Here is a 25,680-nt window from a genome sequence, read left to right as displayed (position 1 = left end):
AGAGACTTGCTTTTTACACCCTATAAGGAGACAGAGCAAATCTTACTGCTGAGGAGTGATGCCTGAGCCCTGGCACAGCTCAGCTCTCATCCAGAAGAATGGCAGGAGGGCAGAGGGAGGGAAAGAAAGGAAATGGGCAGAGAAAATGAGAAGAAATATAATGTATCTGGCCTGGAACACAAACTGCTTCTATTAAAAGCACTGGTGAAACCAGTTTTTGTATGAGATACAGAAACTCTCCTTTCCCTCCAGATATTTCCAACTGGTTGACTAGTTTGTTGGTCAGGAAAATGCCATTTTCCCCTGACTGCACGTGATGTATTACAGAGAACACAGATTGCCTTGGGTGACTGTACCTATGTGTCTACACACGTATTTAAAAGGGATATAATGATGGCAAAAAGAAAGTTGTGTGGCAGTCTCCTCACTCCCTAGATCTGTTCAAGTCTAGGCACTTGTGTGTGGTGTACTCCAAGCAGGTTAAGACTGTGTAAACACTGAGTCCTTCCAAAGTGACATTCAGCTTCTCCAGGTATTGCACGTGGTCTGAGCAGCACGTGACATCAACCTTTAAACCATCCCAGCTTCTGCATTCCTCATGTTCTGGACCATGATGACTACAAAACTGCTGCATCTGGAAGAGAGTTCCACTTAAATAATGAGGGAACAGACATGTAATAGTAAATGAAAACAAAGGATGAAGATGCTTTGAAGATTAATAGTAGTGTTTATGTGTTGAGAGCTGACACCTGTAAACACTGCATCTTTTTCTTGTTGGACAGTTTGATAAATACAGGAACTACAAAGCACTTTCCATGTATAAACCTGAGTGTCATTCAGATTGGACTACTGTTCTATTTACACTGACCATGAATGGTGGCGACTGGATGTTACTGGACCTGCAATAAAATCATTTTACTTTAAACTGGAAGAAAACAAAGGAGCAATCTGAAGCCACGTGTCAGTAAAACTTAAGTGGAGCAGCTGTCAAATAAAGCCAACTATCACGTAGATGAGAGAAAAAGTTGGGTTCAAGGAAGTTGTCTTTCGTCTTCTAGTCTCTTGGGACACAACTTGGAAATCTTCCTCCTCCTCCTCCTAGGTATTACTTCTCCGTTTTGTTTAAAACCCTATGCAGTTTCTGATGTCCATGCATCAAATACAGGTTCCTGGCTGTGCAGGGGGCTGCTGTTTCCGATTTCGTATTGCACCCGATTTCTCTTTGTAGGCAATTGGCATCTGTTGTGAAATGTCCACCAGTGCACTGGCCACTGCAAGACCTGAGGCGACAAATGAAACAGGCACTGAATGAAACAGGCACAGGGATAAATCCTTCACCGCAGCCCAGGAAACCCCCAAGGGCACAAAATTAATATCATTTTCTGAGTTAAAACCAGCAAACTAGAAAAGCATTTTGGCTTCAAAGATTAAACCTCTAGGCCAGGTTGATAGGGATGGGAGCAACCTGCTCTAGTTGAAGGTGCCCCTGCCTGTGGCAGGAGTATGCAACTGGATGAACTTTAAGGCCCACTCCAACCCAAACCATTCTGGGATTCTATTCTGAAATAAGCTTTTAAATACTGCATGTTTTATCCACGGCAATAAGAAGTATGGGCATTAATGAAACCCATCACAATGGAAGGGATGTCTCTTCCTCTGCACTAGTGGATGTGCTGGAATAAATCCTGCAAGCACAAGTGCATGGGGGTTTCGCTGTGCTGCTGTGCATCCATCATCTCTGCGACCTCCTCCTGGCAGATTCATTGACAAACCACTGCTGGCCACTGGGATTTAGCTCAATACAGTTCACAAACCAACCATCCCACCTCAAACCCAGCTAATGCTCTGCTCCAGTGCTCTCTGGGCACTGGAGAAACCCCAGTGAAAACTGCCCAGGAGATCATGACTCAGTGCCCTGACCTCAGGTTTGAGCGCAAAAGGGCTGAGGAAACCTTAAGCTAGAGGGAGAAAACTTCTTTATCCAGGGCTGCTAAGAGAAGAACATAGATGCTCCGAAAGGACTCGATGTCTCTCTACAGGGTTCATACTTAAACAGGGGAGATTTAAGTTGGATATAAGGCAGAAGCTCTTCCCTGTGAGGGTGCTGAGGCGCTGGCACAGGGTGCCCAGAGAAGCTGTGGCTGCCCCATCCCTGGCAATGTTCAAGGCCAGGTTGGACACAGGGGCTTGGAGCAAGCTGCTCCAGTGGAAGGGGTCCCTGCCCGTGGTAGGGGTTGGAACTGGATGAGTTTTAAGGTCCCTTCTGACCCAAACCATGCTGGGATTCTATGAATACCAAGCCAGCAGAGACAATGACATTCCTCACCTGACTGTCCTGGTGGTGGGATACCCCCAAGTCCTCGAGGCAACCTCACGAACACAGAGAGAACGGCTGCTTTGTTCCCAAAGCAGGGCTCCAGCGCAATTGGCTTTGGTACAGTCTGCAGCGAGGGAAGGGAGAGGAGAAAACAAACGTTACACAGCGTGTGACACCCTCCCTCTTCCCCCCGTGTTGTCTCTCTCAGATCGTACAAGCTTCAGGGCATGAACCGTGTTTTCTGTGCTTGGCAAATATCCAGCATGAAGCCTGCAAAGCTCAAAGCAGCGATAACAACAATCAGAACCCCAGCCATGGCAAAAAACACATTTACTTAACTATGAAAAAGTCAAGCACTGCACAGGGTTTGTATTTCTCCCTGAATTCGATAACGAAGGATCAGCTTATGCAAAGCAACAGGATGGAGGGTTATCTTCATTGGAAGCCATCAGCACATGTATCACAAATATATTCACATCTGACCACTGTAATTTGGCCATTCAACTCCTACTTCCAGACTTTAGCTTCATGTAACACCTTCACAGCACTGTAAGGACCGACATAGAATCATAGAATAGTTTGGGTTGGAAAGGACCTTATGATCATCCAGTTCCAACCCCCCTGCCATGGGCAGGGACACCTCACACTAAACCATGGCACCACTCTGTCCAACCTGGCCTTGAACACTGCCAGGGATGGAGCATTCACAACCTCCCTGGGCAACCCATTCCAGTGCCTCAGCACCCTCACAGGAAAGAATTTCCTCCTTAGATCCAATCTAAACTTCCCCTGTTTCAGTTTTAACCCGTTACCCCTTGTCCTGTCACTACAGTCCCTAATGAAGAGTCCCTCCCCACCATCCCTACAGGCCCCCTTCAGATACTGGAAGCTGCTCTGAGGTCTCCACGCAGCCTTCTCTTCTCCAGGCTGAACAGCCCCAACTTTCTCAGCCTGTCTTCATACAGGAGCTGCTCCAGCCCCTGATCATCCTCGTGGCCTCCTCTGCACTTGTTCCAACAGTTCCATGTCCTTTTTACGTTGAGGACACCAGAACTGCACACAATACTCAAGACACAATATGTTGTAAAGAACATTTACCCCTAAACACCCTATTTCACTGTTGTTTGCTTCAAGCCATGTTCCCTCAGCTTTGTCTTTCATTTATGATCTTTCCCAAGCAGTTGTATTCATTTTCCAGTGGTCTCCCATACCACTCTGGACTATACTCCGAGGTAGCTGGTTGCTCTGGGAGCTGGAAGTGCTTTAGGAAGCCTACTGGACTGTACTGCCCTTTTAAAGCTGAAATCAGTAGGGTGGGTTTGTGACCCTGGCTCTCTATCTGGTTGCAATGCCCTAAGATGGACCACTCTTCACATGCTTTTCTGAAGCCTGTTTATCTCAAATACAAACATTTCACACTTACTTTACAAACATGGCCATGAAATGAAGTCTTCAGATAACATATGAATTGAATGGGGCTTGGAGCAACCTGCTCTAGAGGAAGGTGTCCCTGCCCATGCCAGAGGGCTGGAGCTGGGTGAGCATTAAGGTCCCTTCCAACCCAAACCAGTCTATGATTCTATAAGATACAATGGGCACCCTTTCTCCCACCCTGGAGGAGGAAGGGACTGTCTCCCTTGCTGACCCTCAGTGTCTTTGAACATCACCCTCCCTCTGCATTGTTATAAAGATTTGATTTCTATCATTGGGTAATGTCAGTATGTCACTAGAAAGACAAAATGCAACAGCAAAAGTCAAACTAGAATATGTTCTGCCTGAGCTGGGCCATGATCCCATACAGAATTACACACATTCTTGTTATATAGCACAAGACTAAGATGAGGATGCAAGACTATGCCTATGAGTATAGGTACAAGCAAATGCCTTCTTTTGTTCTACATAAGCAAAAAAAGCTGCGAAGCCCAGCTTCAGCTGATTCACTCAATACTTTCTGATTCAGTAAATTCTCCCCTGGTATTAATGAAATAATTATTGCTTTTTCCATTAGGCATAAAATTGTTCTTCTGTACTTAAATGTTCAACAGAAACTCAATAGAATGCAAAGCACAGAAAACAGGAGTCAAACAACGCTATTCAATTACTGCTGCTCAATAAAAGAGAAAGAAAGAGATGACAGCAAGCAAAATGAAACTTAAAACTGTTTTCATATCTCATATCTGCTGTAATGATTGCAACAACAATTTGTATGTCTGTGCAAGGTGGATAAATACGTACTGCACAGGCTGTAATGATGTAAGCTGCTGTCTGCCTGCTTTATGACTGCAGTTTTCTTCACCTTCTCGCCAACAAAGGGATTAAACTCCAAACCATGCTTTTCCCACAAGGCACCCAAGCATAGCCTGGTGCTGCATCCCACAGGAGACTCAATAAGCAGAGGGAACAGGGAGAGCACAGGCAAGGGAACTGCAGAAGTACAGCCAAGGGACTCCTGGAGCAGAAGTGGAAGTGTGCACCAAGCACAATGTTTGGTTGCTTTTGGAGAGAGCCAAGTACTTTCCTTATGCCACTGCTGACAGAGCATTATTCCTGCTGAATCCCCGAGTGCTTGGGTGTAACAGTGAGGACTTGTGCTCACCCTCAGCACTGAGCAGAGCGAGCGGCAAGAACCAAGCAGAGGAAAAGGAGTGGGGGGAAGAGGAGGATGAAGGAGCAACTGAACAAGCCACGAAGAATTTGCATTTTCTAAGACCTTTACATGTATTCACTTTTAATTACTATTGGATGAATGGCCATGGAGCTGCTGCGAGGGCTGGAGCAGCTCTGCTCTGGAGCCAGGCTGAGAGAGCTGGGCTGGGGCAGCCTGGACAAGAGAAGGCTCCTGAAGGGGAGACCTGAGAGCAGCTCCAGTACCTGAAGGGGCTGCAGGAAACCTGGAGAGGGGCTTGGGACAAGGGATGGAGGGACAGGCCAAGGGGAATGGCTTGAACCTGCCAGAGGGGAGACTGAGATGAGCTCTTAGGCAGAAGCTCTTCCCTGGAGGGTGCCGAGGCGCTGGCACAGGGTGCCCAGAGAAGCTGTGGCTGCCCCATCCCTGGCAGTGTTCAAGGCCAGGTTGGACACAGGGGCTTGGAGCAAGCTGCTCTAGTGGAAGGGGTCCCTGCTCACTGCAGGAAGGTTGGCCTAGATGACTGTCAAAGTCCTTTCCAACCCAAACCATCCCATGACTCTGATTCTAATCAAAACACTTCTGCAACTCTGTTCTTTCCCCAACATACATTGCTTACTGCAACTGTACTCCAACACGCTCTGCAATGGCCTGGGGATGCTCAGCAGCATGCTGATTGTCTTCCAGCCACTATGCAGAAACAGGAGAATGGAAAACCCTTCTCATGGTCACTAAATCCAGCCCTTCACTTACTCAGGTGACCGCACATACAAGTGCGATGCTCTGCTTCAAAAGCAGTTCCGCTTTCAGCCTGTGTCATCACCTCTGTGGGACCTTTCCATAGGCTCCTGGATCTCACAGCTCAGACACCAGAAATGGTTTTCTAACCTCTATTCTTTTCCACATACATTTATTCATCCACCTGATTCCTTCTGTGCCTTCAGCCTGTCCCTGGGCTATACCCTACTGCCCATCTTGGCCTTCATATGGCTCATCTGAATAAGCAACTCTGCATTTCTTCTCTGAACACAAATACTCCCTTCTCCAGCAATCCCAACCATCCCTCCACACCTCATTTGCTCCTCTGGACCACGGGTGACCTGAGAAGTGTTTCAGGCTTTGACAAGGATGCTGTAACAGCATCAAACCCACCCTAGTTCTCCTGCACACCATGACATGGTAAGGAATGGAAGTGGTTCATTATACAGCTCTCAGTCACAGAGCTGAAAGGATTTTGAGGTAATTTAGCTCATCCCTTAGCCCCAAGCAGGAACCTTTCTCCTCCTCTGCCCTTTCCAACTCCCAAACCCTGAGTGTGCAGCAGAAACTCTCATTATAAGTCCCTATGGGCACGATCTTTCCCTTCCCATGTGATTTCTATTTCATTCCTCAAGGGCAGACGTCTTCCTCCTCTCTGCTCTCCTGATCCCAGTCTAAACCATAAGAAGCTTCTATGCAGGTGCCATTGGTGCTGGAAAACCCCCCAGCCAGGCAGCCAAGTGCCATCCCCCCAGCAAAAGACAGAGACGGTGGCCACCCCAATCCCTAAAATCCAGTGTTATTTCATGGGGATGAGTCTGACCCTCAGGCTGCAGTGATTTTTTAATCCATCTGATATTCCATGGTTAGCTGAGGGCAGAGGATGTACCTGTGAGTATCATTCCCTCCCCTGTCAGAGAAGCTGAGCATTAGTAACACGTTGTTCAGCTCTCTCTGCATGCGGTACTCTATTTCCCATGCCTAGCAAGGAAGTATTCTTCCTCTAACCATGCATCCAAAATCAGGCAGTTACAAGCTGAGCTGGGAGGAATTAAGCACAAGATCATCTTCCTGCAGCTCCTCTTGACCTTAAATCTCAGAGGGGAAAACGTGGTCCACCGTCCATCGATACCAGCCGCCTTCCTGACACAAGCTGCAGTTCCGAGCACCGAAACCCCAGCATAAAGAACCAAATCCTGCCAATTTGGTTTTGACAGCACCAGTTCAGGCACCTGCTTTTTGAACTGTGACTCATGCTGCATCTCGTCTCCAAAGCGTGCGCTCGCCAGGCCAAGAGACAAAGCGCAGCCTGATGAAATGACTCGCATGCGGAGTGACGGGAATGATGAATCGGAGGCAAGCAAGAGGTCAGCCCGGAGTGAAGGGCACACTGTGAGCTCTGCGAGACACAAAGCGACCCAGCAGTGCAGCCTGGGGACTGGATTCTGTAGGCAGGGAGGAAAACACGTGGGTAATTCAACCAGCGACTGAATGGTGACCACAGTGAGCTACGTGGCACGCTGGGGGCCAGGTTGGACCGGGCTTGGAGCAAGCTGCTCTAGTGGAAGGTGTCCTTGCCCGTGGCAGGGGTTGGAGCTGGAGGAGCTTTAAGGTCTCTTCCAACACAAACCAGTGTGGGACTGCAGATCTCACTCACCGCTGGCCTTGCTCTAAGCCTCCTTGTGTCTTTACATGACCCACGTAGATCCCACCATGGCACAAAGCAGCTAAGGAGAAGCTGGCTGACTACATCAAGTTGACATTTTCATGCGGAGGCTTCAGAAGAGCTTCTGCCTCCTTTCCTTCCCCACCTCTGCAGTGTGCCTGCCTCTTGCGTGGTTTCTGAATGCTCTCATTGAAAGAGATCCAAGCTGCTATTCTGCAAGAAGGTTTGGGATTGGACTTGGGAACCAAGATCAGGTCATTATAAACGCTTGTGCTTCAGCCGGACAGGTGGCTTTTAATGGCCCACTTAGGGAAAAGGAGAAAATCAAGTAGATTTCCAAACCTTGTAAGACCTTTCATGAGATGGTTAAAACCAGCCTCTGCCACAGACTTCTATTTAGAGTGTTTTGCTAAACCCATCGTTGAATTATAAAAGCAATTCCTTTTTATTGAAGGCTTCATGGCACAATAAAGTAGACATTATTCAAACCTATGCAAATAAGGTGCATCCCTCAGACACTTGGCACACAGTGACTGCTTTGAGCGGTGCCTGAACAGCAGAGTCCCACACTGGGACTGAGGCACAGAGACGAGAGCAGAGCCCAGCTGCTGGAGTGATGGACAAAGAGCACAGTTAATGGGATAAGAGGATCTTGGCTTCAGTGGATTGGGTCAATCTGTATGAGGCAAACTGCCACCCAAGAGCCCATCGGAAAGGAGCCATGCCCTTCATAAAACACAGAGCACGCCTGCACCCGGCCAACTGCACAGCAGCAGCAAAAAATGTGGAGCCAGATCGTCTCCCTGCTGGCTGCAGCCAGGATGGAGGTCAGTGAAGGGGATGCTGCACTGCCCTGGTTGTATCTGTGCTATGAAAAGGGAACTGCAGCTGGTCTGCCCATGACACACCGCCCCTAAAGGCTCTTTTTGTTCTCACAGAAGTATTGTGAGTGTGCTGGAGTGACAACTGAATGCAGCTCGTCATAGAATCCCAGGCTGGTTTGGGTTGGAAGGGACCTTAAAGCTCATCCAGGTCCCAACCCCTGCCACGGGCAGGGACCCCTTCCACTAGAGCAGCTTGCTCCAAGCCCCTGTGTCCAACCTGGCCTTGAACACTGCCAGGGATGGGGCAGCCACAGCTTCTCTGGGCACCCTGTGCCAGTGCCTCAGCACCCTCACAGGGAAGAGCTTCTGCCTAAGAGTCTCCCCTCTGGCAGGTTCAAGCCATTCCCCTTGGCCTGTCCCTACATCCCTTGTCCCAAGCCCCTCTCCAGCTTTCCTGCAGCCCCTTCAGGCACTGGAGCTGCTCTCAGGTCTCCCCTTGAGGAGCCTTCTCTTGTCCAGGCTGCCCCAGCCCAGCTCTCTCAGCCTGGCTCCAGAGCAGAGCTGCTCCAGCCCTCGCAGCATCTCCATGGCCTCCTCTGGCCTCGCTCCAACAGCTCCACGTCCCTCTTGTGCTGCTGCTCCAGAGCTGGATCAGGACTGCAGGGGGGGTCTCCCCAGAGCACAGCAGAGGAGCAGGATCCCCTCCCTGTGCTGCTGCTCACAAACAGCCTCAACCTTCCTCCCGCAGTGGACTTGGATGGCTCCTCCACACCACCCATGCTGCGATCAGTGGAAACAGTGGGAAAAACCCCAACAACTAAGAATCAGAGGAGTGCAAATTTCAAACAAAGACCAAAAAAAAACCAGCAAAGACCTCTCAGCTCTCAGCCTCGTGCAGATCTGAGCACGCCTTACCGGGCAATGTGCACCCTGAGGAAGGTGCACTGCAGCATATGGCTTTTAACCGGGTAGCGCTACCTCATGTTTGGTGTTAGGCAGTGCTTGGAAGCAGTGAAGTTTCATCTTTTGGATGAAAACGCAAAGCTCCTGCTATTTCACTAAGTGGTGACACAAGGCAGGGAATTCTGTTTTCAGCTGTTTTCCACTTTACTGTCCAAAACCAGCCCCAAAAAAGCCAGGTCACCCAAGCAATTCAAAGCGGTAAGAAACCTATTAGGTCATCTAAGTAGTCCAGCTTCTCCAGCAGGATTTCCTCCACAAAGAAGGGATTTCCAGGCCTTTGGGCTATTTCTAGGTGACCCAGGTGCAGAGTACACCACCAGTTCCCTTGGGAGACAATTTCACAGCCAAATGCTTTCCCCCATCAAGTTGGATTGTGTGATGTTCAACCTCCCCATCTCCCTTTTCTTTCATCTCATTGTTCCTATTTGTGCTGCTTATATTTGACAAATTCGAGAGGTTAATAACGTGCCACATAAAAACTAATGGGCAGAACAATAAATATTCTGTGTCATTTCAAAAACACAGCATCAATTTTGGGTAGGTCCCGGAATGCGCTGCCGGAATATTGCTTTTCAACATGTATTAACGAAGAAACACTGTAGAGAATATTTCTGTCCTTAACAAGAAAACATTATTTCTGTGGTTTGATCAAATAACCCGGACATGGTTTTCAATTTCCAGCAAGGAAATTAAAATAAAGGGAAAATCTTATGGTGGGAGAAGAGGAACGTTATTGAAACAGTTCAACTTTATTATTTGACTCCACTTCTTCAGGTGGTTTTTCACTCGGTAGCAAAAAGGGTCAAACTGCATTTGCAAGTTTCCAAATGGAGCCATTAAAAGCGGAGTGAACGTTGGTAAAATCAGTTACAAGCAATTTTCTATAAAGAAGAGAGTATTAAGCTTTAAAGAAATTATATTCTCAGGGTAATATGTACGTCCTCCAGGATCGAGAGGAATGAAATTTCAGCAATGATTTGCAGTAAATGAGTCCAGATTAGAAACGTACATTTACCTCCTCCCTGATAGCTACCATGGAAGTGACACAAGGGCTGGCGAATGAATTGCTCACAACTCAGCCGCAAACCTGCATAGGAGGAACTGAATCAACTGAGTAAAAATCATATGCAATGATTTCTTCGTCTTCAATGAATTGTAACAGGCTCAAATTGAAAAGGCACACCCGAGCATCCCGAGCTCCCAATAACAGGGAGCACACACGCAAAGCAGCCTCCACGGGGCACTGAGTTTGCTCCCGCTGCGTTTAACAACTGCTTGCTGTTTTAAAGCACCCTTTGTCAACCCAGCAAAATGGAAACACAAGCTCTGGGTGAAGGAAAAGATTCCTATTTCAAAAGCAGTCACCCTGAAATGACAGCATCTCGTGTCGCAGCTTGGAGCTCACGGAAACCAACGCTCGCCCTCCTGGCACAAATCCCTGCTGGTGCCCTGGGGAGGAGATGGGATGGACAAGGCCATGGGTAGCAATATATATATATATATATCTAAACCTATATATATATATATATGGCCAAGGGTGGGCTATTCATTTTGATTTTACATGGGTGAAGAGGCAGGGTTTTTCTGGTTCTATTCAACCACTTGGATGGGTTTTGCACTCGAAAAAGTATAAGCTAAAACCGCTACAAAACAGGACAGTTGGATGAAGACGGCAAACACAAGACACACAAAACAACTACTTGGCATCAAGGAATGCAAACAGGTCCCTGATAACGTTCTGGAGAAGCTGCTGGTGTTATTAGTACTTCAATCAGAGCAGATACTTGTTTGCACTAGAGGGAAAAAAGAACTCAGAAAAACCCTCTCCTGTGTGAAGCTTTGCGCTCCATCCTCTCCCTCCAGCAAATTCCTCCTTATTGGCTAAAAAAATCAGGGTCCTTCCTGCTGAAACAGTTACAGTCCTCAAATCTACAGCCAGTTAAATCTCAGTTATCAGCCAAATAGTCCCTAAATACACGGCCGGTTTAACAGATGCCTCCGTTGATCTTGTGATAGCTCCCTCCCAAATATTTATATCCTGTACTGTATTATGGAAAAGCAAAAGTTCCCCCCCTCCAAGTCCTTAATTTTGCAACAGAAATCAAAACAAGATACCCAGCACCAGTTAACTGGAAATAATTCATTAGGTGAAGGGTTTATCAGGTGTTTTTGTTGGTGGTTTCTCAGCAGGGATCACAGCCAGGCTATGTGCAGCTGCAGCGCAGCTAATCCGTTCTGCACACTTCAGCTGCCCAGATAACACTCCCTTCTTACTATGTTTCTCCCTTCTTATTCCATCCAGCATGGGGTTCCTTCAAGAAGGATCATACGCTCTTCCATGGATTAGAAAGTGGGCCAGTATAAGGAGAATTAACACCAAATGTAAAGTACAAGCTGGAATGCCCCATCTCTGGCAGTGTTCAAGGCCAGGCTGGACACAGGGGCTTGGAGCAAGCTGCTCTAGTGGAAGGTGTCCCTGCCCGTGGCAGGGGTTGGAGCTGGAGGAGCTTTAAGGTCCCTTCTACCCCAAACCTGTGATTCTATGAGTCTTGTGCTCCCTCATCACCCTGATGCCACAGGAAGCCTCCTGCCTCCACTTGCACACACGAAGTCTAACAAATGGAAAGGCTTTTGCTGAAGACAAGGAGACAGCTACACACTGACACGCTTTGAACACTTTCTGGAGAAGAGAAGGCTGTGTGGAGACCTCAGAGCAGCTTCCAGTATCTGAAGGGGGGCTACAGGGATGGTGGGCAGGGACTCTTCATTAGGGACTGTAGTGACAGGACAAGGGGTAACGGGCTCAAACTGAAACAGGGGAAGTTTAGATTGGATATAAGGAAGAAGTTCTTTACTGTGAGGGTGGTGAGGCACTGGAATGGGTTGCCCAGGGAGGTTGTGAATGCTCCATCCCTGGCAGTGTTCAAGGCCAGGTTGGACGAAGCCTTGGGTGAGATGGTTTAGTGTGAGGTGTCCCTGCCTATGGCAGGGGGGTTGGAACTGGATGATCTTAAGGTCCTTTCCAACCCTAACTATTCTATGGTTCTATGTTAATGCAAGGAAAAGCTCCTAGAAGCAGTCAGTGCTAGAAACCCCAGAAATAATACATTAGAAATCAAACTGCATTCCAAAGGCAAGCTAACAAACCCAAGCAGCCTGCCTCAGACAGGTCAGGCGAAATGAAACCAGCCTTTCTGGCCTCAGAGGCTGCATGTGAACCATCTCCAGCAACTGCCACATCACATTAAGCTTATTCAGTTTATGGTTTCCCTCCTCAAATTCATTCCCTTTCCTCCAACCATTACCCTTTTGAGGACAACGAATGATTCTCCCTTTCATCTTATTTATACCATCCTTAAAAACCCCTAATTTGCTCTCCACCCCCCTCTAATGCATCTTGATAGCCCGGGCATTTCTGCTTAAGGCTACTTTTATATATCACAGCTCAACCCTGACAGCCTTTCCAACCTATCTGCTTGTATGAGGACCCCATGTCTCTCAGCTCAGTGGCACAGTGACTATGTGCTCACCATGCTTCCCCTAACCCAGCTCATTTTAAGTGATGTGGATTGGGAGGGGGGGTTCACAGAAGCTGGCCCATCAGTGAACTGATGAGCTAACAGCAGGTCAGCAACATGTGAAGAAAGGGGGGAAGGGAATCATCAGAAGTGACAACCAAAACGGGCTAAAAGCTGTAAAAACATCACTTCCTTGGCCCTTTGCTGTTCTTCACTGAACTTCCCCATTAAGTGAAGTAACCCAACACACAGCTACATGTAAACATGAAGTTGTGCTATGGAAGCAGAGGATGCTTCATTCCAAATCACTCCTCACTGCAGTGGTACCCAAGAAGCTTCCCCAAACCCAGTGCCCTATGGGACACGCCTTTAACTACTCATTTGCTTCTGCCCACGGCAGGGGGGTTGGAACTGGATGGTCTGTAAAGTCCCTTTCAACCCAATCCAGTCAGATTCCTCCTATTCCTCTGCTGGTCACAACTTCATTGCAACATAAAAGGAATTTAATAGGGGCTCAGATGCAAAACACAAGTAAACTGAAAATATCAATCCGTGGTATCCCTTGCCCACTCCTAACTCAGCCCACCACTTCATCTCCGTGCTTCTTGAACAGATGGGATCTTCTGGCACTCTTTAAACCACTCAACAGCACTTTCTTCCCTAACAAAGCAAACAATTACTGGAGTAAGATGCTATTTCCCATCATTTTTTCCCTGCTATTTTTAAGGAATCAGCCAGCCTGGTGAGCTGATGAAGGATTTGCAGTGCAGCTATTCTGCCCTCAGAAGCCTAACACAGCAGAATTTAATGCACGTTGGCACGAAGGCACAGAACATGCTAAATGAACTTCATGAGGAGTTTGCTCACTCAATCCTTCCCTCAAGAGCTGTGGACAGCCTGTCGATCACAGATGCAAAGATAATCACTTCTTAGCACTGGCTTCACACGTTGGATCCCTAAACACAGGGCAGCAAAGGCTGCTCTATGTGCCAGCTCTGCTAGGTGAACATCCACCTTGGTGGATGTTGTTTGTCAAATCCTATAAAGGCTTTCAAGGTATTTTTTTTTCTACCTTAAGGCTATTTTTTCTCTAATGCAACAATTTTCTTGTTAACCCTGGAGGTGTTTTGCTCAAGCTAAGCATTTGCTGTGCTATGTATGTGGTCCTCCCCAAGAATCTACAAGCATTAACTTTGTGCCAATACCAACTTCAAGATATCTGGAAATCAATGGCAGAATTTTAAACTCAGAATCATAGAATCGTTAGGGTTGGAAAGGACCTTAAGATCATCCAGTTCCAATCCCCCTGCCGTGGGCACGGACACCTCACACTAAACCATGGCACCCAAGGCTCTGTCCAACCTGGTCTTGGACACTGCCAGGGATGGAGCATTCACAACCTCCCTGGGCAACCCATTCCAGTGCCTCACCACCCTCACAGGAAAGAACTTCTGCCTTATATCTAACCTGAATTTCCCCTGTTTCAGTTTGAACCCATCACCCCTTGTCCTGTCACTACAGTCCCTAATGAAGAGTCCCTCCCCACCATCCCTATAGGCCCCCTTCAGATACTGGAAGCTGCTCTGAGGTCTCCACACAGCTTCTCTTCTCCAGGCTGAACAGCCCCAATATTCTCAGCCTGTCCCCAAATTCTTTCTGGAAAGCTTCTTCTAAAAGTGGCTGCAGAGGACTACAGGACTCAGATTAAGCAGATAACAAGACCTAAAAAGACCTGAGTTACATTAATACCAGTTCAGACACTTGGATGAGGTCCAGATACCCAGGGACGTTAAATACAGACCACTGCAATATGCAGCACCTCCAAATACACAAAAGCTGCAGAGAAAAGCCAATGGATTTTGTAATAACTAAGCAAACTTAGCAGTAGATTTGCAATCCAATGGGTATTTGTTGAGTGGGAAATCAACCCAAGCAGCTAGTTACGTGTTGCCTAGCTGCAGTCTGTAATATGAATAGCCTCCCTGCAGGTAAATCACTTTCTATTACTTCTAAGTACCCCAGGAAAAATACTAATTGAAAACATGGTTCTAATACTGTCCAGCTGGAAAACATTAGCTTGGGATGAAACCAGTTTGACACTGGCTGCCAACTGGCCTTCCACAATGGAAAAGGAAATTAATCTCTTGCAGACAAGACGTCCCATTTTCCACTTCTCCTTTGTAGCCCTCAAATCAACTCGTTATTAACCAAAGGCTTTGATTCACATGAGGAAAGAAAAACACCAATGCAGTTATGATAACACAAGGCTGGATTTCTTGCTTTAAAATGAAGGCGCTCAGAGTTGGACACAGCGAATGGCAGAAGAACTGAAGAACAGCTTAGTCAGCAATGCAGCACCACTTCACTCTTTTCTTGCCTAATAACTGACAAAACACAAAGTAAAATGCACTTTTATAGTTCTGTCTCATCCCAGCCCATCTTTCTTCAGCTCCCTCCTGCTAAGACCCTTTTTCCCTATGCAGGTGCAAAAAGGATGAGGAGAAAACCCACAGCTGATCCCATGGATGTTGAGACTGCTTTTTCACTTCAATTTAAATGTATTTAGGTGCAGTATCCAAGAGGCCAGACTAAGAAGTGTCATTCCCCAAGCTGCTCACAGCCCCCATACTTCCTGAGCCTCCTCTCCCTGTGATTTCGACTTTGCTGAAACATTCCAGGCTTTTATTCATGCTTTTATCCCCTATCCAAGTTCTCCAAGATGGTAAAAAACTATATAAAGCACCCCCAAAATGTAGTGATTCTCCCTGCCATGGAGAAGCATCCTTCTTCTGCATTCACATCTTCCAGCAGATGAAGGTACCTGCTGGCACAAAAGCCCACGTCCATGTTCCGTATTTGGCTTCATGTAACTGCACAGGTTTTGTGCCATTTGCCTCAATCAGACCATCTCATTTATGCCTAAAGTTGACTGAGAAACATTTGTATGAGTTACCAGCACAGAGGGCAATTAGCAGTTGGTAACAGTTTCTGGGTCTAAAAGGGGACATATGTCCACGGTCTGACTTAGTATGCTTAAAACCGGCTTCTCCACCCCTTCTTGAGCAACCCAAGGAGGTCAGAGAAGTGAGATATGGAAGATGACAGACATGGGAAAGCAAGGAAAGTGAGTGAGAGAAAGAGGAAATCCTGGCTGTGGTGCTGCCTATGGAAGCACTTCAAAAGAGAAGAGTTCAACATTCCTATGATCACAAAAGTGATTGAGGAGATGACAAAACGCAGAGAGGCATGGAGGAGAAATCAGGCCATAGAGCCCAAATGAAAAGGGAAAAAGCATTGCCAGCTGACCTAGAGGAGAAATTACACACTGATCCCAGTTTACTATCTCCTCTGCAGCTCTGAGTGCTGACAAACTTGTCAGAGAGACCAAAACGCTAGGCATGGCTTAGTCCTGTCCTGATCCTACTGAAGAGGTGCTCTTAGTTACCTTATTTCCAGAAAATGGGAAGAGGAGGAGGAAAGGGGCCCCAGACAAACAGACTGCAACCCAAAAACATCAGCAGCCAGGCTACAGCCTCACCAACCCACCTCCAGCCTGATGATGGAGGTTCCCTCCATATGCATCCCAGAGCTTCTCCAACGAAGCAACCAAAAAAAGGCTCATCCTAATTTGCTGAGGGACAATCCTATTTTACACGCCTGTATTTCAAATTCTTGGGGAGCTATTAATGGCTAATGACTCCCAGAGCCTACCAGCCTTGTAAGAGAAATTACAGCAGCTCACAAAAACCGAGTGATCTGGAGTCAAACGAAAGTCAATGGGGAGTAGAACTACTCGGAACCTCCAAGGAGAGGTCCCAGAGGCAGGTGAGCTTAGCTGCCCAGTCACTGAGTATCACAGAATCATAGAATGGTTTGGGTTGGAAAGGACCTGAAGATCATCCAGTTCCAACCCCCCTGCCATGGGCAGGGACACCTCACACTAAACCATGGCACCCAAGGCTCTGTCCAACCTGGTCTTGAACACTGCCAGGGATGGAGCATTCACAACCTTCCTGGGCAACCCATTCCAGTGCCTCACCACCCTCACAGGAAAGAATTTCCTCCTTAGATCCAATCTAAACTTCCCCTGTTTCAGTTTGAACCCGTTACCCCTTGTCCTGTCATTACAGTCCCTAATGAAGAGTCCCTCCCCAGCATCCCTATAGGCCCCCTTCAGATACTGGAAGCTGCTCTGAGGTCTCCACGCAGACTTCTCTTCTCCAGGCTGAACAGCCCCAACTTTATCCCAAATTACTGAGTACCTTTGTAAATGTAACTTCATTTCCACACTATGCTCCAAGTTTCACCTCTGCAAAACATGGGACAATTAATCCCTGACTTCAGAGAAAGGTAAGGGGGAGCTCAGGAATTATTCAAGCTTGGGACTAAAGGTTTGTATGGGACACAGTAAATAACCAGAACCAATAATGAAACTAGGAGAATATATCAAAAAGCTTTGTTCTTTACTGTGAGGGTGCTGAGGCACTGGAATGGGTTGCCCAGGGAGGTTGTGAATGCTCCATCCCTGACGGTGTTCAAGACCAGGCTGGACAGAGCCTTGGGTGCCATGGTTTAGTGTGAGATGCCCATGGCAGGGGGGTTGGAACTGGATGATCTTAAGGTCCTTTCCAACCCTAACTGTTCTATGATTCTATGTAGTGTCCACCCAGAACATGGTTCAGGACATCAATCAGGTGGAAAAAGTATTACGACTTGCCATGAAATCCTATATTCTCACATAAATAAGGAAAAGCTATAGCTACCCAGGCATCCTTAATTGTGGCATTTCCTGATAAGAAGGCCAAGATTTAAATATCCCTACTCAGCAAACAGAAGTCCTGGGGTCAGACTGTTTTCATGTGCTTTGCAATAATTAAAATACACATTTTTTTTTCAATAGAAAACCAGAACTTGCTCCCTTGTCCCAGTAACAGAACATGAGAAACTTAGTGCCTGGACTAGTGACTTCCAAAATACCTTAAGTCTAAATAAAATAAGATAAAACAGCTGTGTTAGGAGAGAAAATAATCAGTGTTCTCAGGTTCTTAACTTCTCCCTTTTATATACAAGCCTGCTAGTCAAAGCATCACATCAAAAAGATCTTTTAATTCATTAGTCTCCTTTTAAACAGGCTTTTCTTAAAACTATGAGTTCTAAGAACACGCCAGCCTGGTGCAAGACAGTGATTTCTCCCCACTCCTATTTGCACATCACAAGATGTATTTGAACTTCTATATGATATAATCGGAAATATGTTAACTCTATTGTAGTACACAGACATGATTATATTCCTGTTTACTTTGAGATAGCACAGAAAAATGGCTTTTATTTGCAGCACCTATAGCTATCTGTAGCCAAATGTTCTATTGAGTAAAGCTGCATCCTTCTCGATTACTAGGGATAAAAACTAACAAGGCAAACACAAAATCCATGCCCTACACCCAGGGTAACTTTAATCTAAACCAGCCCCCAAGTAGCAATCGCATTCCTGAAGGGATAAAAGCAAATCAAACCAGTATTTACTGGCCTCCCCAAACTTACTGCTTCTTGCAGGTATGTAACAGAGGGTTTGGGATTATCGAGTTAACTAGAGTTGAAAAGAAGCATCCATGATTAACTGTGAGGACCATCCTCAAGCACCAGCTCTCACCTTTATGCTTCCCCCAATGAGATCTGGCGGCTCTTCATCTGTTTCTAAGGCAACGTTGATGGAGGCGAAGGGGCGACTTGCCATCTGTTGCATCTCCCGGAGTAGTTGCTAATTTAATAAACAGAAAAATATTATTATCATCTTGTTCCAACACAGAGATGGAAAAAACCACCACATGTATCCAAGGGGGTTTACCCTGTATGAAGGGATACCAAGGAATATAAAGAAATAACCTCCCGGTGTTTTAACAGGCTTAAGGGTACAGAGAGAATGGTAAATATTCACATTACTACAATGGAATAGGTTACTGCGAGTAAAGCTACACAGCCTGAGCCTGACCCGTTTGTGATGGCAAATGCAGCAGCTTCACTGTCCACAGAGCAGTTATTTACTTTTAAAGCTGTGATACCCTGGTTGTTTGTTACCATCCAGCTGGGGCACGACAGGACTCCATAGGATTTGTGGGAACCACTGGAAAATGCAACTAGCAGCAGCATGGAACTGCTGTAAGACAGGATTTGATATTGTTTATAACAGCACTGGCAAAACGCTGTCAGGCTTCTATTGAATAATCATCACTTTTTTAGTGTTTGTTTCCTTCTGAATGCAGCAAATGGATCAAAGGGGAAGAACACGTCCTTGTTGCACTGTGTTTTATTAAAATAGAAAACCTTTCCCTGGCTAAATCTCTGCAGGCCTTTATGACCCGAGGCATCCTTTTATTGTCCTCTTAAGCACTTTGAAGCATGATGATGCAGCTCCCTTTCTTGAACACATACAGAAAAAAGACATTTCCTACATGGCTGGGCTGCAAAGAGCATTTCAGTTTTAGCTGAGCCGTGGCTATGCTTCTTTTTGGCTTTGGTGCCTAATCTCTAAGACTAAGAGCAAGCTACACAACCCAGAAGTGGGTGCAGAAGCCATAACCCTAATTCCCAGAAGCAATGGGTCTGATGTGACTCAGTGCCCCTGTTTAATAAGGGAAGAGGCATGCACTTTGTATAGGGTGGAAAAACCCAGCAGTCTTACCCTTAAGTGCAGCAAATGCCTACTGAATCACTTGTTGTATGCAGCTTCACACACTTAGCATTCCTACTCAGCTGCAGCAATACTAGTTATACTCTATTTTTAAGCTAGATTGAGGCACCATCAAATGTCCTCCGTACTTGCCACCATCACCACCCACATTTCCCCATTAATTCTGGACAATTTGACATTCCAAGTCCTAACTGATCATTAGGAGCACTCAAACGGGGCTAAAGAAAGACAACAAAATGAATTGTGCCCCAAATAACCCCCATCCAGAACAGCAGAAGAGGACAGAGCAGATGGGCAAAAGGAAGATGATGCTACAAGATGTTGTCTATGCAGAGGAGCCCTGAGGAGATGGACTTGGGGGTGCTGGGTGAAGAGAAGCTCCCCATGAGCCAGCAGCAGCTCAGGGAGGGGATCCTGCCCCTCTGCTGTGCTCTGGGGAGACCTTAGAGCAGCTCCAGGGCCTAAAGGGGCTGCAGGAAACCTGGAGAGGGGCTTGGGACAAGGGCCTGGAGGGCCAGGCCAAGGGGAATGGCTTTAACCTGCCAGAGGGGAGACTGAGATGAGCTCTTAGGCAGAAGCTCTTCCCTGGGAGGGTGCTGAGGCGCTGGCACAGGGTGCCCAGAGAAGCTGTGGCTGCCCCATCCCTGGCAGTGTTCAAGGCCAGGTTGGACACAGGGGCTTGGAGCAAGCTGCTCCAGTGGAAGGGGTCCCTGCCTGTGGCAGGGGTTGGAGCTGGAGGAGCTTTAAGGTCCCTTCCAACCCAAACCAGGCTGGGATTCTATGATTCTATGCAGCCTGCAACTCGTTTGGACAATACGTATTACATCACCTTTCTCTTAAACTCATAAACCTTCTATGGTCTTTCCTCTGCGAAGCCACTCTTTGGTTTTGGAGTGGTTTTAGTGTAGAAAACTGGAACACTGTCTCTTTAAGAAGCTTGGGATTCAGGCAATGTGGCAGGCAGGCACGACAAGGTCAATACAACTAAGCTTTGGGCGTATATAAGCCTCTATGCTTCTCATATGGATCTCACACTAATAAAATATACAACAATTCACTGCCACAAAAGCCCTGTGGCAAAGTTTTCCTTCATTTCTGAAAGGGGAAAAAAAAGAAAGGAAAACAGAAAATATTTAGGAGCAGATTGTAGATACTGTCACAAAGCAAAAACCCCAGCGAGCTGACACCAGCGGAGCCGTACTAAGCACTTGCAAGCAAACTTGTGGGTAACTCACACTCGGGCAAGAGAACACGAGGAGTTTTGGAATATTTAAAGCACACCAGCAGATTGCAGACGAAAGCAAGTGTGAAACAGATTGCTGGGTTGTTGTTTCTGCAATTGTCCCCTTCAGCTATCATAAAGCGCTTTGTTGAATGGCTATAAAATCAAAGAACAAGCTGTCCTGATGAAGATGTCCAAGAGACTTCGGAACTGAAAGCCATCAGTTCTTTGAAGGAAGCTTAGTTTACTCAAGGAAATGGGCAATTTGGCAACATGACTCCTACTGAAGTCAATAGTAGCTTCAAGATATAAACCCCAGAGCAGTGCTGTGAAGGCAGAGATGTGACACAACACCAGCAGTGGGAAAAGCAGTGCTGACAGCATCGTTACTGTCTCTGTGCTCTGAAGTGGCTGAGGAAAGGCATAGCGTTTGGGGCTGTTCCAGCTGAGCCTCACTAAAACAATGGCCAGACCAGGTAAGACAAAAGGTCCCAGCTACAATCAGAGCAGCAAATGCCTAAGGGAGCATCCCGTTCCCAACACCAGTTTATGGCGCAGCACAAGTGATGCTACTAAATTTGAACCCCCTCAAAATGAAGAAGAAATCTGAGAAGTCACTGTCCTGTAACCAGAATGTCACTCTTTCCCCAGTGCATGCACTGTGCATGTTTAACCCTAGAATCCCAGCATGGCTTGGGTTGGAAGGGACCTTGAAGGCTCCTCCAGCTCCAACCCCTGCCACGGGCAGGGACCCCTTCCACTAGAGCAGCTTGCTCCAAGCCCCTGTGTCCAACCTGGCCTTGAACACTGCCAGGGATGGGGCAGCCACAGCTTCTCTGGGCACCCTGTGCCAGCGCCTCAGCACCCTCACAGGGAAGAGCTTCTGCCTTGTATGTAACCTAACTCTCCCGTTTTAAGTCTGAACCCGTAGCCTGTGCACGTGTATACCCTTCAGTGTTTTTTGTACGTTAAAATTTTAATTAAAAGAAGTTACTGTGTTGTGAGGAAGAAATTGTGGTGCTTCCCTAGCCGAGACATCGAGCACAGCATCGCGAATCAGCAGCCGTTAGCATCAAGGTACCATGAAGCTGGCTCCCCCTCATTCCTAATGATTGGCTTTCTGAGATTTGATATAACGAACCTCAATGCTCTTTCAAGCAAAGCTTTGGTTTCTAGATCACACAATTAATAAGACAACCTGGGAATATTTTAAATCACTTAGGTCTGAAGAGGATTTAAAAGGCAAAACGTTTGACAGGCTTACAATAAAAACACATCAAAAAGCAGGAATTGGAGCCCCTGGCCTTTAATATTTAAGTAACTGCAAACTGAGAACCTGCAACTTTCATTTGCATTGATTTCCTTTTTTTCCTCCCACTATCACCAGCAAAACTCTGTTCAAAAAGAATCACAAGTGAAAGCAATCGCAGAGTGGGAAGTGTTGAAACAAAGCCTGAAGGCTTTGGTGCAACCACACTAAGAGAACCTGACAATAAACAACCTCAACAGTCCACAGCGGAAAAGAGCAGCGAGGTGGGGAGACAACCGATGTCACCCATCTCATTGTGCCAGGACCAGAGGTGCAGACGCAGGAGCAAACAGTGCAGAACTGCAATGTTTTATACCAGGGATTCTTTTAACTCATACCTGTTGAGTAATGGATAATCCAAAATGAATAGTGTGCTGCTGATGGGAGGAAAACCACCGGAGGAACTGAGGAAAACCTCTTCATGCAACAGCACAGGCTCTCACGTTAAAGAAAAACAGCTCTTCAGGTTACCAGGTTAATTGACTAATATAACCTATGCTGTGTTTTCTGACAAGAAAAGCCTGAACATTTTATTCATGCTAATAAAGCAGTCACCACTCTTTGTATAACCGTGCTGCTACCATCCATCTCAGCAATTGCCCCCTGCAGAGGCTCTTTTATGAGCACGGTACCTTTTGGGCTGGGGGTCTGGTATCTTCAGCCATGAAAGGGTGATGATTCTTCCAGAAGAAAGCCACACGTTTTGGATTTTATTTGCTCCTTATAAAGGATGGCTTTAAAAAAAACTAAGCTAAGCAAAACAGCTATCTACAGCTTGTAATGAACACAAGAGTGTATGGGAGTGTTTCATCTCGGTTTTCAATGGAGATGAGAAGGAAAAAGGCAGAAAGTCAAGGAGGAAGAAACCAGGGGTGTGCTAAGTGAACAACGGGCACGGTGGAGCTTTCATTTTAAGGCAGAGTAAATGCAAAGCAAGCAGGACCCCACGAGAAAGGGAGCAGTTATGTCCAGCAGACAGGAGGTACAGCAGGAATAATGCTGGAGTGAGACCAGAGGAAACTATGGGGATTCTCCAAGGGCTGGAGCAGCTCTGCTCTGGAGCCAGGCTGAGAGAGCTGGGCTGGGGCAGCCTGGACAAGAGAAGGCTCCGCAAGGGGAGACCTGAGAGCAGCTCCAATGCCTAAAGGTGCTGCAGGAAAGCTGGAGAGGGGCTTGGGACAAGGGATGTAGGGACAGGCCAAGGGGAATGGCTTGAACCTGCCCGAGGGGAGACTGAGCTGAGCTCTTAGGCAGAAGCTCTTCCCTGTGAGGGTGCTGAGGCGCTGGCACAGGGTGCCCAGAGAAGCTGTGGCTGCCCCATCCCTGGCAGTGTTCAAGGCCAGGTTGGACACAGGGGCTTGGAGCAAGCTGCTCTAGTGGAAGGGGTCCCTGCCCATGGCAGGGGTTGGAGCTGGAGGAGCTTTAAGGTCCCTTCCAACCGAAACCTGGCTGGGATTCTAGGAAAAAAAAATCAAGCTTCACTCTTTTATGAACAAGCAAAATCCCTTCCTGTGTTCTTCATGCTCTCTACAGCCAACTTTAAGAGCCAGGAGACTGAAATCAGTTCTGTGTTTTGATCCACTACCCTGTCTGTATTGCAAAGATAAAGTGGCCAAAATAGGCCGGTTTAATTGGCCAAAACCCAGGGCCTTCACACTGTCACGAAAAGAGGGGAAAGATGGATAGAAAGATGAAGAAGACGAGGAAAGGACCACCCAAACCACAAATCATTTTAGGACATTTAGGAAAAATGAAATATTTTGGGGCAGAACCGAATACTTTTGATTTTCCTGTATCAAGGTGAAGTTTGCAGCTCTACCACACAGCGCTAAAGATTCTCCAACATGGATTCTGCAAGCCTGGTCATCCACTTCCAAGGTTAAGCAGAGGGTGGTCCAGAAACCAGAGATGTTTCCTTCTTCCTGACCAGTCTCTTACATAGCATTAGTTCTGCAAAGTTAGTTAAAGAGTGTCAATCCTCTTCCATGTTTCCCCCAAGGCACATAGAACACACAATCTAATTGAATACCTACAGGTCTCTCTGCACTCACCAAGCAAAGGGTAACAGAATTCTCTCAGCAAAGCTCTTTAGCTCTGACTTGGCCATTTACTGATAGCAAGGATTAACAGGGATTTGGCTGAGGTCAAAGGATGGAGAGCGCTCCTATCCTTCCAAAACACACTATGTAGAGCGGCTGCACTGATAGACAGGCAGTTTGAGCTTATTCCTGCACATCCTACGTTGTTTTAAAGGTTTCATTTGAATTCAGAAGGCGGCTCGTCCCATTTGTGCACAAATACGTATCTGTGTATGCACAACAACTACCAACTACCTATCTGCAGGCATGACTTAGAGAACCTTGTCTGCAGAACTTGTCCCATAGCTCTCCTGTAATGACATCTGCCCAAGCAGCACCTCAGAGGCTGCTGATGGCCAGCGTGGAAGGGGCCATCATCTCCTGGGGCTCCCAAGGGACTTTGGGGATGGTGCCCGTCTTGGTGGCAGTGGCAATGGTGGGCAGATGGAGCTGGGTGCCTGGTGGGTGAGCAGGCATCGCTGTGCGTTAGTCCGAAGCAAAATACATATCCCAGGGTGGAAACCTTTGCTTTACATTAGAGTGACCTTAAGGGAAAGAGGAGAAAACAACGGAGCTTCCCAGAACACACAAAGGGACATCAGCAAAGAAACAAAGAAGCTATAAATATTGCACAGAGATGAGCCACATTGTCTCAGAAATCAGTGATTTAAAGCATTTAGCCACAATTACATCAACTGCCATGTAAGTCAACAAACAAAGCATTTGCTCTGACGCTTCCATCATCCCTGAAAGTGAAGTTGTTCAGCCCCTAGAGCCGTGCACATATTAACATCAGTTAATCAGTGCTGCAACTGACGTTGCAGGCTGTGTTGAAAGAGAGAGGAGGAGAGAATTAATGTTCAAATGCTTGTGAACAGGCATGCCCACACTTCAAAACCGTAACAAACCAGAAAGCAAAAGCTGCTGGGAAGTTGCCTCATGCTGAAATGACAGAAGAGATTTAATTCAGGGCTGATTAAGAGAAGTAAGTTAGTCATAGAATCATAGAATAGTTAGGGTTGGAAAGGACTTTAAGATCATCATAATCATGCCCAGTAGGAGGGCACAGAAAAACCTGACCTTTAATAAGAAGAAGATATCATTTCTTTATAAAATGATCAGAAGTACAGGGCCCATGCAGACTAAAATATATACCAATAGCAGATAATTGCACAATAGCAGAGCACACCTTGGATTGACTAGAGCTCTTCTAGCCCGATTACACAACACTGCTCCTCTCCCTGATTTTCCCAAATGGCTAAATTAGATACCTGTACCACTGATTCCTATCATCAGACATGGATCTAGGAGTCTGAACCAACAGCATCAATATACATACAGGTGTGTGGGTTATTAAATGAGGCTGAACTCTGCTAAGGCTAGATGTGATGATAGCTGAGCTTCAGCATTGCAAATACTGGCCAACTGTTCAAGGCCAGGTTGGACGGGGCTCAGAGCATCCTGCTCTTGGGGAAGGTGTTGGAACTGGATGAGCTTTAAGGTCCCTTCCAATCCAAACCCCTCTATAGTTTTGGGGATATACTGAACCCAACTTAACTCTCTAACAGCAACACCACTAAAGACCATGTGAGAAGAGCTCAGCTGCGTACCAACACTGCACATGAGATTGCCAACCTGCTATGACGGGGTCCTACATGGACATATTAAAGCTACAAACGGTCAGCTGTAACTGCAAGTTCAACCAGAGAT

The 25,680-nt window shown here is 46.8% G+C and overlaps 1 protein-coding gene across 1 annotated transcript in view; it reads right to left on the bottom strand.

Moving 5' to 3' along the window:
• Nucleotides 1-707: 707 nt before the first annotated feature.
• Nucleotides 708-25,680, bottom strand: part of ATRN (attractin) — a 172,996-nt gene continuing 148,023 nt past the window's right edge. The window contains exons 27-29 of the mRNA XM_062619979.1: nucleotides 18,324-18,431; nucleotides 2,327-2,441; nucleotides 708-1,280 (exon numbers count right to left, since the gene is read on the bottom strand). Coding sequence (XP_062475963.1) covers nucleotides 1,156-1,280; nucleotides 2,327-2,441; nucleotides 18,324-18,431 — 348 coding nt within the window. The 3' untranslated portion in view covers nucleotides 708-1,155. The remainder of the gene's footprint in view (nucleotides 1,281-2,326; nucleotides 2,442-18,323; nucleotides 18,432-25,680) is intronic.

Source organism: Pezoporus occidentalis, unplaced genomic scaffold (genome assembly GCF_034315485.1).
Source record: "Pezoporus occidentalis ecotype Australia unplaced genomic scaffold, CSIRO_AGI_Poc_V1 ctg217, whole genome shotgun sequence".
In the NCBI taxonomy this organism is placed as follows: Eukaryota; Metazoa; Chordata; class Aves; order Psittaciformes; family Psittacidae; genus Pezoporus; species Pezoporus occidentalis.
Note: the sequence above shows the minus strand (reverse complement) of the source record. Positions and strands in the feature narration are given on the sequence as shown.